We start from the raw sequence: 14138 nt of genomic DNA on the forward strand, positions 1-14138 counted from the left end.
GTCTTCTCCTGGGACAACTTCAAATTGTCCATAACCTGCCCCCAGATGTGATGCAATCTCTCCACCACCGCATCCACTCCAGGACAATCCGAGGATTCCACCTGACCGGAGGAAAATCGAGGGTGAAACCCCGAATTACAGAAAAACGGGGACACCAAGGTGGAAGAGCTGGCCCGATTATTGAGGGCGAACTCTGCCAATGGCAAAAAAGCAACCCAATCATCCTGGTCAGCAGAGACAAAACACCTCAGATATGTCTCCAGGGTCTGATTAGTCCGCTCGGTCTGGCCATTAGTCTGAGGGTGAAAAGCAGATGAAAAAGACAAATCTATGCCCATCCTAGCACAGAATGCCCGCCAAAATCTAGACACAAATTGGGTACCTCTGTCAGAAACAATATTCTCAGGAATACCGTGCAATCGGACAACATTCTGAAAAAACAGAGGAACCAACTCAGAAGAAGAAGGCAACTTGGGCAGAGGAACCAAATGGACCATTTTAGAGAAACGGTCACAGACCACCCAGATGACAGACATCTTCTGGGAAACAGGCAGATCTGAAATAAAATCCATCGAGATGTGTGTCCAAGGCCTCTTAGGAATAGGCAAGGGCAACAGCAGTCCGCTAGCCCGAGAACTACAAGACTTGGCCCGAGCACAAATGTCACATGACTGCACAAAGACTCGCACATCTCGTGACAGGGAAGGCCACCAGAAGGATCTTGCCACCAAATCCCTGGTACCAAAAATTCCGGGATGACCTGCCAATGCAGAAGAATGTACCTCAGAGATGACTCTACTGGTCCAATCATCCGGAACAAACAGTCTATCAGGCGGACAACGATCCGGTCTATCCGCCTGAAACTCTTGCAAGGACCGCCGCAGATCAGGAGAAACGGCCGACAAAATTACTCCCTCCCTAAGGATACCTGTGGGTTCAGCATTACCAGGAGAATCCGGGTCAAAACTCCTAGAAAGGGCATCTGCCTTAACATTCTTAGAACCCGGTAGGTATGACACCACAAAATTAAAGCGAGAAAAAAATAAAGACCAGCGCGCCTGTCTAGGATTCAGGCGCCTGGCAGTCTCAAGATAAATCAAATTTTTGTGGTCAGTCAATACCACCACCTGATGCTTAGCCCCCTCTAGCCAATGGCGCCACTCCTCAAACGCCCACTTCATGGCCAAAAGCTCCCTATTCCCAACATCATAATTCCGCTCTGCGGGCGAAAATTTGCGAGAAAAGAAAGCACAAGGCCTAATGACGGAGCAGTCGGAACCTTTCTGCGACAACACTGCCCCAGCTCCGATCTCCGAAGCGTCAACCTCAACCTGAAAAGGCAGATTCACATCAGGCTGACGTAACACAGGGGCAGAGGCAAAACGGTGCTTAAGCTCCTGAAAGGCCTCTACAGCATGAGGGGACCAATTAGCAACATCAGCGCCATGTCTGGTCAAATCAGTCAGTGGTTTAACGACATCCGAAAAACCAGCAATAAATCGGCGGTAAAAGTTGGCAAAGCCCAAAAATCTCTGAAGACCCTTAAGAGAGGAGGGCTGAGTCCAGTCACAAATAGCTTGCACCTTGACGGGATCCATCTCAATGGAAAAGGGAGAAAAAATATACCCCAAAAAGGAAATTTTCTGGACCCCAAAAACGCACTTAGACCCCTTCACACATAAAGAATTAGACCGCAGAACCTGAAAAACTCTCCTGACCTGCTGGACATGAGAGTCCCAGTCATCAGAAAAAATCAGAATATCATCCAGATATATTATCATAAATTTATCCAGAAAATCGCGGAAAATATCATGCATAAAAGACTGGAAAACTGAAGGGGCATTAGAAAGACCAAAAGGCATGACCAAATACTCAAAGTGGCCCTCGGGCGTATTAAATGCGGTCTTCCACTCATCCCCCTGCCTGATCCGCACCAAATTATACGCCCCACGAAGATCAATTTTGGAGAACCACTTAGCACCCTCTATACGAGCAAACAAATCAGTAAGCAATGGCAATGGGTATTGGTACTTAACAGTGATCTTATTCAGAAGCCGATAATCAATACATGGTCTCAAAGAGCCGTCCTTTTTTGAGACAAAGAAAAACCCAGCTCCCAAGGGAGAAGAAGATGGACGAATATGTCCCTTTTCCAAAGACTCCTTTACATTTTCCCGCATAGCAGCATGTTCCGGCACAGACAGATTAAACAAACGACCCTTTGGATATTTGCAACCCGGTATCAAATCTATGGCACAATCGCACTCACGGTGCGGAGGTAACGACCCAAGCTTGGGTTCGTCAAAGACGTCTTGATAATCAGAGAGGAACTCAGGGACTTCAGAGGGAATGGACGACGAAATAGAAACCAAAGGTAAGTCCCCATGAATACCCTTACATCCCCAGCTCAACACAGACATTGCTCTCCAGTCCAAGACTGGATTGTGAGACTGCAACCATGGCAATCCCAGTACCAAATCGTCATGTAAATTATACAGCACCAGGAAACGAATAATCTCCTGGTGATCCGGATTGATACGCATGGTTACTTGTGTCCAGTATTGTGGTTTATTATTAGCCAATGGGGTGGAGTCAATCCCCTTCAGAGGAATAAGAGTCTCCAAAGGCTCTAAATCAAAACCACAACGATTGGCAAAGGACCAATCCATAAGACTCAGAGCGGCGCCAGAGTCAACATAGGCGTCCGTGGCAATGGATGACAAAGAGCAAATCAGGGTTACAGACAAAATAAACTTAGACTGAATGGTGCCAATGGAAACAGACTTATCAAGCTTCTTTGTACGCCTAGAGCATGCTGATATAACATGAGTAGAATCCCCACAATAGAAGCACAATCCATTCTTCCGTCTAAAATTCTGTCGCTCGCTCCTGGACAGAATTCTATCACACTGCATACTTTCTGGCGTCTTTTCCATAGACACCGCCAGATGGTGCACCGGTTTGCGCTCCCGCAGACGCCTATCAATCTGAATAGCCATTGTCATGGACTCATTCAGACCTGCAGGCACAGGGAACCCCACCATAACATCCTTAACGGCATCAGAGAGACCTTCTCTGAAAGTTGCCGCCAAGGCGCACTCATTCCACTGAGTAAGCACAGACCATTTACGGAATTTTTGGCAGTAAACCTCAGCTTCGTCTTGCCCCTGAGATAGTGCCATCAAAGTTTTTTCTGCCTGAAGTTCCAAATGAGGTTCCTCATAAAGCAAGCCCAAGGCCAGAAAAAACGCATCCACATCGCGCAACGCAGGATCCCCTGCTGGCAATGAGAAGGCCCAATCTTGAGGGTCACCCCTGAGCAAGGAAATCACAATCCTAACCTGCTGAGCAGGGTCTCCAGCTGAACGAGACTTCAGGGACAAATAAAGCTTACAATTATTTCGGAAATTCTGGAAGCTAGCTCTATTCCCTGTGAAGAACTCCGGCAAAGGAATTCTCGGCTCAGATACTGGAGCATGTACCACAAAATCTTGTAAATTTTGTACTTTCGTGATGAGATTATTCAAACCCGCAGTTACACTCTGAAGATCCATTATCGTCAGGTGCACACAGAGCAATACAGAGATTAGGAGGAGAGAGAGAAAAAAGACTGCAGCAAGGCAAACTGGAGGAAAAAAAAAAAAATAAAAATTCCAGCAGACTTCTAATAACTCTCCTATCTCAACCTGGGTCTTTAACACTTTATTGGCCGGTCAAACTGTCATGATCTCTGCGGGCAGAGATCATAGCAAGCCTATAGAGGGACAAGCTCTCGGAAGATGGAACTATACTGACCATGAACTAAGCCTGCCGCGCAACTAGAAATAGCCAGGTAGCATTTCCTATTTATTGCTAGATGCCCAGCTCTGGCCTAAGACCTAAATAGCTAGCAGAGGGAAATATAAGACCTGGCTCACCTCTAGAGAAATATTCCAAAGAAGACAGTAGCCCCCCACATATAATGACGGTGAGTTCAGATGAAACAACAAACGCAGCAGGAAAATAGTCTTAGCAAATTTGAGGTCCGCTTACTAGATAGCAGAAGACAGATAGTATACTTTCATGGTCAGCAGAAAAACACTAACAAAACAGCATCCAGAGATTACCTTAAACTCTGGCATTAACTCATAACGCCAGAGTAGCAATCCCTGATCAACGAGAGCTTTCCAGACACAGTAACAAAACTTCAGCTGTGAACTGGAACAAATAGGCAAAATGAAACATGGACAAAAGTCCAACTTATCTAGTAGTTGTCAGAAGCAGGAACAAGCACTGAGAGGCATCAGATAACATTGTTGACCGGCAAGAAACCACCAGAGAAATGAGCTTAAATAGCGACACCCACTACTGATGGAACCAGGTGAAACAGGAAAGAGGATGACAAGTCCAATTCCACAAGCGGCCACCGGGGGAGCCCAGAATCCAAATTCACAACAGATAAGACTCATCTCTGGAGCTAAAAAAGTTGGCCAACGAGAACATCTTTGCAACCTGGACTCAAGAATATAATTGTGGAAAGTTTGGTTGATCCCAGTCCTGCCACCACTCCACATTAAGCTTGGACTGATGAAGCAATTTGTGAAAACTCTACCGAAAGAAGGAGAGACCTTAAAGTACCTGTGCACCAAGTTTCAGGGACTGTGTGAAGCAAAACTGAAGGAAGGCCTTTTTTGGGATCTGGATATTCGGAAACTCATGAAGGACTATGTGTTTGAAACAAAAATTAAAGCTGTTGAGAAAAGGGCTTGGGATTGTTTTAAAGAAGTCATTAAAAAATGTCTAGGTAACAACAAAGATCCAAAATGTAAGTCCATTGTGGAGAACATGATGAAAAATTTCAAAGCCTTGGGTTGTCTGATGAATTTGAAGTTACATTTCCATTTGGACTACTTTCCTGAAAATCTTGGTGCTGTTAGTGAAAAGCAAGGAGAAAGATTTCATAAGGATATCAAGGAGAAGAAACAACAATACCAAGGTAGATGGAGCGTGAACATGATGGACATCATGAACATCACCCCTTCACAGAGAAGAACCTCAGGCCTTCTATAAGAGACAAGGTATTAAGAGAGGTTTTGAAAAGAAAAGGAAAAGGTGCAAGAATTAATTTCCAATAAAGTTTCAGAATAAATGTTCAATGCATTTTATTTAGAATATTGTGTACACTTTTGACTGCAATAAAGATTTTTCTTGTTCATAACTCTTGCATGTAATTTCTAACACATTTTGCTCAAAATCCATTCATGATGGCTAAAAAATAAATGTTTTTTTTTTTAAATCGGGGCAAAAGAAAACATAAGAATCAGTCATAGGATTTGAAACAGTTTTCATAAACCCAATATTTGCATACATGTGTTATTAAATTATGGCTAATTCTAACTTATAGGTGTTACTGAGGACTAATCTATACATTTTTTTACTGTGGGCCCTAAATGCTCACAGGTAGGTATCTGATAACTAGCTGTTTGTTCTACCATTGTGCAACTCAGAGCGGTCATGGACCAAACCAACCGGTGATCCTGCTGCTTCACGTAAACAGAGCAGCTCTACTTCTTCCTGGTTTCTCTGTTGACGGGGTGTGACTGTCGATGTCATGCTGATTGACAAGCAGCTCCCGCAGTCATGCAGCAGGGAAGCGGTTATCGATCAGTATGACATAAGCTGTCACTCATTGTCGACAGAGCAGCTACTCCATCAATAGCACGTCAGCGGAAGTTGCAGAATCACCAGAAGGAGCCATCAGAAATCGGTGGCAGGCAGAACAGGCAACAACTACCTGCCTGCTAGTTTTTAAACATATAGTTAAAAAATAAAATAATCCTGAGTAACCCTTTTAGCAAATACTTATGTTTTCTGCTCTTGGATTATCGAATTTGTAAATGAGTGAAGTAGATTAAGCAGTTTTATATTATTGAAGTATATGTTAATGTAACAATGTCCAAAAAAAAAGAAATAAAAATACCCGCTCTGCCGCTGTTTTGCGATCACCTATCAGCGTGCCTTATGCTGCTATGCCAATACCCATACCAACTACTCCATAAGTGGGCGCTTCGGGTGCATAACCAAAAAAGTGCATTGAATCCAGGAAAAAGAGAAAAAAATGGTTTGCACTCACCAAGCCCGATAAAATAGATGAAACTTTATTAGGACATATGCGAAATGGACAAGGAGATCATGTTCACCACAGGATGACAGCTGTTTCACGCATACAGCGCTTCCACAGATCCCGATGTCAGAACGGGAAATGAGGTAACAATTTATACAAATGCAACCCCACCCCTGAAATGAGATCATACAGAAAACTCCCCCTACCCCAAAATGTGAAAACAAAAAGAAGAAAAAAGAAAAAAACACATTGATCTAGAAATATAAAACATTAATAATCACATGTTAAAAAGAATACAAACTAATCAGCAAAAAACGGAAAACAAAGCAAAAACACATTAATAACAGAAAACAAATGAACATTAAACATTGCAGACAGGGAAAAACTACAGAAAGACCGACATATCAATTCTCTCATTAAGGCCCATTGGGCCCAATGCATTAGTACGCAATATCCATGTTGCCTCTCTCCTTAAAAGGAGCCTATTTAGATCACCGCCTCGTTGCGGTAAAACAACTCTTTCCAACCCCACCTCCGTTGTGCACCTGTCTAACATGACTTATAAGATGGGGAACACCCTTCCCTGTGCGAACCGAGTTAAAGTGTTCCCTTATGCGAACAAAAAGAGGCCGAAAAGTTTTTCCAATGTAATAAAAGTCGCAAGAGCACAAGATGGCATATACCACATGTGTGGTCTTACAAGAAATAAAATCACGCACCACATGATCCACGGGGCCAATTTTACAATTTCTACCAATCTGATGAAATAAACAAAAATTACACTGCCCACATTTAAAGTTACCCCTAGGAACACCTTCTGTTAACCAATTACTACCTTTAGATCATACCTGATTATGCACCAACAAATCTTTTATATTCTTACCACGACGGCTGGCGAAAAGAGGTACATTACCAACTCTATCCTTCAGATCACTATCCCTACACAAAGTATCCCAATTCTTTCTGATGACTGTCCTGATTACATTATCCATTGGGCCGAATTTAAAGGAGAAAACAAATCGTTTATCCCCCTCATTACCCTTACTATTAGTAAGCGAATTACCAGAAGAGAGATTCACCCCATCATGCTCTACTCTTGCCAAAGCTGCATCCAGAATGGAAGAGGGATAGCCCTGACTCTGAAACCGCTTATGTAGTTCTGAGGACTGCTCTATAAAACCCGTTAATGTGCTGTTTATCCTTCTTACTCTAAGGAACTGACTATAAGGCAAGGAATGTTTCATATACTGCGGATGAGCGCTACCATAATGAAGTAGAGAATTAGAAGAGGTCGGTTTTCGGTAAACACTAGTGTGAACAACCACCTCTTTGATTTCCACCTTGACATCTAAAAAATCCAAAACAGCACCACCAAAATGGGATGTAAATTTCATGTTCATTGTATTAACCATCCCCAAATACTCTACAAATTGTACAAATACGTCCTGAGCACCATCCCAAACGACGAATATATCGTCGACATACCTTATATAGAGTTTTATGTACTTTAAAAATGGATTGTCCACAGAGTAGATTAATCTCTCCTCGAAAACTGCTAAAAAAAGATTAGCAAAAGTACAGGAGACCGATGTGCCCATGGCCGTACCCTCCTCTTGTATATACCAGGAATCATCAAACCGAAAAGCATTATGACCGAGAACATTAAACAAGGCTTCGCAAATGAAATCAATTTTGACCCCATCCGTAGGTGTATGCGACAAAACTTCCCTGATCGCCGTTACCCCCATATCCTGAGGAATTCGGGTATACAGACTCTCCACATCTATGGAGGTCAAATTGAAACTTTCCTGCCACTGAAAATCCCTAATATTATGTAAAAAATCATTAGTGTCCTTCAAATATGAAGGCACTTCCTGTAATGTAATGTAATGTAATGTCTGAGCAACCAGTCCAAATACCTTGACAGGGGTTCCGTGACTGAACCCACCCCCGAAATTATTGGGCGGCCCGGCGGGCATGTCAAACTCTTGTGCACTTTAGGGATATGGTACCAGCATGGTTTATTAGGGAAATCAAATATCAATTTCTCTGCTTGTTTTTTAGATAGGACTCCCTTCTCAACATATCGCCTCAAAAAGGTACGCAATTCATTATTAAACCTAAAGGTGGGATCACTTTTTAAACTCCTATACGTAACAGTGTCTGAAAGCTGCCTAATTGCTTCTGCCATATAATACTCTTTTGACAAGAGCACGATATTGCCCCCCTTGTCAGCTGGGCGCACTATCGTGTCTGACCAACCCTGGATTTCCTTCAGGGCACAAGTCTCAGCAGAATTCAGATTAGAGGGTGATGTGCGATATATTAACGCTTCCATATCCTTATCAACTTATGCCTCGAAGATGTCTATGGGGCTACCCGGGGAAGCAGGAGGTACAAAAGTGGATCTAACCCCCCATAAAAGGTTCAATAGGAGAGGGGCCAGGAACCTCCACCTCCCCCACTGAACCCGTGAGGCTCAACAAAAGGTGCGTATCTCTCTGAATGTCAGACTCCTGGTTACATGTTGCCATAAACCCCAAAGGGCCCACCTTACATGGAATCTCCGCAGAATTTTTATTCACTTCAACTTGTTTAAAGGATTTTAAAGATTTATATAGGTGAACCTTCCTAACAAAGGTCATTTTTAGGATGTGATTAATTTTTATTAGAAAAATGTCAGTAAATCAATATTAATTGTAAATTGAGCACTTCAGCCAGTATATGATAAAGCAGCTTTGCTTTGACTTCACAGTAAAGAAACCTGTTATCTATGCAATTATTAGATTTTTTTCTCATATTTAAAATCATTCAAGCATGGTTAGAAGGCACAAAAAATGTGAAATAAAACTTTTGTGTCTGAAAAATCTACACTTCATAGAGAGGTTGCAGTTCTCGTTTTTGAACACTAAGTGGCACAAGAATACTGTGTATGAATTTTTATTCAAACAAGAAAAAAATCCTCTAGCATTTCATTGTAGTTTAATAGTGCAGAAGACAAGGAACCTTGCAATCTTTCCAGCGAGCACGGTGTTGTCTGTTATAAAAGTATCATCCTTGCAAATGATTTTTGATTTTAAAGAATTCAACTCGCCTTCTTGTGGATTACAGTAAAGGATCATATTACACCACGGCTTTCTGAAAATGACTGATATAACAAGAAACAGAAGAAAACAATGGCAGCAGATATATCAGGTATTTTCCTTTATTTTCTTCTTTATCACTGATACCTATGGACAGCTACAGTATTCCGTACATGAAGAAATGAAGAAAGGATCTGTAATTGGGAATGTGGCAAAAGATCTGGGATTAAATGTGGATGAATTGGCAAATAGAAAACTCCAAGTTCTGTCTCAGACAAATAAACAACATTTCAGTGTTAATTTGGAAAATGGAGACTTATTTGTATCAGACAGAATTGATAGAGAATCGTTATGTGGAAATAAACCAAACTGCTTTATAAACCTGGAGGCTGTGATAGAAAATCCTTTGACTTTTTACACAATCACCATAGAAATCCAGGATGTGAATGATAACTCACCGATATTTGCAGACAAATATTTTGACATAGAAATCAGTGAGCTCACCTCACCGGGGGCTCGTTTTGCTTTAGGAAACGCACAAGATCCAGACTTAGGCACGAACTCCATACAAAGTTATACACTGAGCGGTAAAGAAAACTTTGGCCTTGGAGAAAAAATAACGACAGATGGAATTAAATATCCTGAAATTATTCTGGAAAAGTCACTGGACAGAGAGAAACAGAGTTACTATGAGTTAATATTAACAGCCTTGGATGGAGGTAACCCACAGAAATCAAGCACTGCTACAGTCAGGATTATTGTCCAAGATTTTAATGACAACCTGCCGATGTTTAATCAGGACACATATCGTGTAAGATTACATGAAGATGCAGCTATTGGGTCTCTTGTAATTCATCTAAATGCAACTGATGAAGATGAAGGGTCCAATGCTGAAATAGCTTATTCCTTTAGTCATATATCTGACAATGCTCGTCAGCTATTTACTATAGACTCATTAAATGGGGACATCAAACTAATAGGAAATTTGGATTATGAAACATCAGATTCCTATGAACTGACTGTAGTGGCAAAAGATGGTGGAGGTCATGTAACCCATTGCAAGGTATCAGTGCAAGTGATCGATGTCAATGACAATGCGCCAGATATATTGATGAAATCTTTCTCGGAGACAATTCCAGAGGACTCAACACCAGGAACTGTGGTATCATTACTGAATATTCGGGACTTGGACTCTGGGATGAATAGTGAAGTTGTTTGTCACATCTCAGACACTTTGGCTTTTCAGCTAATTCCATCTTCTAGTACTTACTATAAACTGGTAACTGCAGCTAGCATGGACCGAGAAAGAAATCCTTCCTACAATGTCACCATACAATGTATGGATGGTGGATCTCCTCCACTGTCCACCAACAAAACCATCCAGCTCAATATCTCAGATGTGAATGACAATGCTCCAGTTTTTGAGAAGATGAAATATATTCTGTATATTGGAGAAAATAACCAACCAGGTACATCAATAGACAATGTCCGAGCCTCAGATCCTGATGGTGATGAAAATGGAAAAATTAGTTACAGCATTCTCAACAGCAACGTAGATGATATTCCAGTGACATCTTATATTTCGATCAATTCTATAAGTGGAGTTCTCTATGCCCAGAGATCATTTGACTATGAACAGTTGCGGGAATTTCAGTTCCAGGTGATGGCTAAAGACAGTGGATCTCCTCCTCTAAGCAGTAATGTCACAGTGAGGATATGTATCATTGATAAGAATGATAATGCTCCGAAGATCCTCTACCCATCACCAGACACTGAGGGATCAGCATTATTTGAGTTTATTCCTCACTCTGCTGAGAAAGGTTATCTAGTCACCAAAGTGATTGCAGTGGACGCTGACTCTGGACACAACGCCTGGCTCTCCTATCACTTACTACAGTTTCCTGATCCTTCACTTTTCACCATTGGCCTATATACTGGAGAAATCAAAATTGGACGAGACATTCAGGACACAGATACCCTAAGACAAAAGATTGTGGTTCTGGTGAAGGATAATGGGGTCCCATCTTTGTCATGTACAGTGTCAATACAATTAGTTGTGGCTGAAAACTTTCAACAAGTTGTTCCAGAGATTAAGAAACAACCTAATATTTCTAATACTTCTTCGAATGCAACTTTCTACTTGGTGTTTTCCATCGCTTTTATATCAATTTTGTTCATTGTGACTGTACTGATCACCGCAGTCTTAAAATGCAGAAAATCAAGTACTCCTACAAGTTATGGGGCATATAGTAGAAACGTGTATCCTCAGTTCACCCTGGGATGTCCTTCTGAGATCAGTGATACCAGTTTACCTTTCCCATTCTCATATGATGTGTGTGTGACTCTGGACTCCAAGCAGAATGAAATCGCTTATCTGAAACCAGTGCAGAACGTCCCCACAGAGAATCTCATAGACACTGAGGAAACTACTGCTGGGAATGGTCCTTCCGGTAGTGATAAGAATCCTGACAACATCATACAGGTAGGAAGCAAAGCTTATTCATATGTGTTTCATTGTTTTATTTATTGACAACATTTTTTTTCTGTATAAATGTTCATTTCTGTAGCTGCACATTCCTTATCTACTGACAGCTACACAGTTTGCACTTTATTATGTTATATGTAGCTACAGAAGTAATTTGGATTTATATTTTATATTGTAAACTTTATGTAAGCAATCTGTATTTCTGTCTGTCTATCCTTGATGATTATGTGTCTGGAAAACAATTAGACAGTACTGTTGTGGTTAGTATGGTGAATAAGAGGGTTCATTCACCATGCTCTCATCCTGAGTCCGGTTCTCTAGTATGGAAACTCCATAGATAAAAGTCTACTGAAGAACCGCTATTGCGTTTTCTTGTTGTTTTTTTTTACTTCATCTCTAGAGTGGCACCATTAATGTAAGTTCCCTGCCCCCTAGTATTATATTTAACAACCACCATCTTCAGCTGTTCTTGGCAACCTCTCTGGCCCCATGTCATCATCTGACTGACCGGAAGTCATTGGTAATGGTGACAAGCTCTCAATGTAAATCTATGAAGGCCTCAATCTGGCTTCTTTCTGGTTCCCATAGACTTATAAACAGTTGTGCCTTCCAGAACACCTAGCAAACACTAGAGCGATCTGGCAGGTGACACAAATAGTAGAAGATGGCTGGAATAGCATCGAAAACAGATGAAGGTGGCACCTGGTAAGTATAATACTAAGGGCAAGGAACTTTGAGTAGTGACACCTCTCCAGTGGTAAAAAAAGCACTTTAAATGAGTGTTGTGCTTTTAATTTTGCTACAGCCCTTTTCAAAGCAGAGAGCAGATATATCCTGTATATGCTTTAAGCAGCTCAGTCAGCAGCTATGCAGTGATCTCTGAATAATTATTTCATAGAGGAGTACGACCTCTTATCCTCAGCAAGTTTACAGTAACTGGGGATGTGCACAGGGAGGGGAGGGAGAGCTGGGAGCAAATAATCTTATCAATTTGTGAACTTAATCATAGGGTATGTAGCTGAATATTCCAAAATGCTAGACTAAATCAGAATAAATTACTTCATTATGTGAATCATTGCCCACCTACATTGTGCCAGCAAGTGTCAGCACATGTAACAATACTGACTCCAGGAAAGTGTTAGGATAGCAAATACTAGGTAAAGTGGGAGGAATGTTAGGAAAAAGAAACTGTAGTGTTTGCAATGAGTTATCCATCTTAGGACTGTATGGGAGTCTCCACGTAGTGCTTTGTATTTGAAGTTGGGGTTGGTAGGTAGTTATGGTAGGAGTATGTGTGGAGTGGGACAGATTCAGCCCTAACTCTTGGGAAAAGTAGTCTACAGCTGAAATGGAGAACTGGCAGAAAGTTCAGGAAGTGAACCATAACAAAACACAAGGATGGCTGTATGAGGCTGCAGGAGAGCCTAAAAAGGAAAATAAAGGTAATAATTGGGGTTCAAGGACTCATTACAGAGCTAGAGTATGATTGGTAGATAGATTTGTCACATTCCAGCCCTTGAAGACACCAATCATGCTGTGCTGTGCATGATAATATGAATAGTGTCATGTGGTTTGACATACATTTTGCCATGTGAAGCGTGGACTGTGCACTGCAGTTTTATGCATAAATACTGTGATATTGTAATGTATAGTGCGGGATAAGTATTGTTAGTATAAAAGGCACAGTGTACATCAGGAATAAATATAGGGAATGTAAAGTAAAAGATAACTGATATAATACATTGTGTTGTGACGGTGAGCTGCCCAGTTACACAGTGTAGGGACAGACATAGTTTGGACTAGCCCATAGAAGGTGGGACTAGTCCCAGTAAAAAGGAACTGCTTCCTGGTAGCAGCATATAGGGAAGTACGATAATCAAGGTCAAGCTCAAGAGCAGTGGGCTGCTAGTGTCAGCAAAATTTATTACTCGAGGCAGTGGGAGGCCTTACTGAAATCCCTTGCGGACATTCCTGCAATGTCTGCTGCTCAAGGCTTAATACAGGTGCAGCGCCCCAGAGTCCTGGTCGTTGCAGTAATGTCGCTCTTCCACCAGGGAAGTGATATTACGTCTGATGGTACTAAAGGAGTTCACCTGACCAGGTATCACAAGACACACACTACACTTCACACTCCAGTCCACGAGGGGGAGCCTTGCTTCTATCTATTAGGGCACTCCTCACACATGGGTAAAACTGGTGGGTTGGATAGGAAGTTAGTCAGAAGCTACCTGGGTTCGACCCCGAGAGGACCTGTCAGGCAGACAGGGGGAGAAGGAGGAACATCTGAGCTGCAGACAGAGGGTCCCTGTCAGGGGTGGGATCCTGACAGAGGCCAAGCACGAGATAGATAGTTACGGAGCTGCGCCTGCACCCATTGCGGCAGCATCCTAAGAAAGGACACGAAGAGAATTGTATTGTGGAGAGTGAGAAACAAAGTCACAGCACAAGGAAATAATACCGGGAGGAG

The 14138-nt window shown here is 41.9% G+C and overlaps 1 protein-coding gene across 1 annotated transcript in view; it reads left to right on the forward strand.

The window, feature by feature from the left end:
* Positions 1-9110: 9110 nt before the first annotated feature.
* Positions 9111-14138, forward strand: part of LOC143776637 (protocadherin gamma-C5-like) — a 671321-nt gene continuing 666293 nt past the window's right edge. Inside the window, exon 1 of the mRNA XM_077266254.1 lies at positions 9111-11668. Within this exon, the coding sequence (XP_077122369.1) occupies positions 9248-11668 (2421 nt within the window). The 5' untranslated portion in view covers positions 9111-9247. The remainder of the gene's footprint in view (positions 11669-14138) is intronic.

This window comes from Ranitomeya variabilis, chromosome 5, assembly GCF_051348905.1.
Source record: "Ranitomeya variabilis isolate aRanVar5 chromosome 5, aRanVar5.hap1, whole genome shotgun sequence".
In the NCBI taxonomy this organism is placed as follows: Eukaryota; Metazoa; Chordata; class Amphibia; order Anura; family Dendrobatidae; genus Ranitomeya; species Ranitomeya variabilis.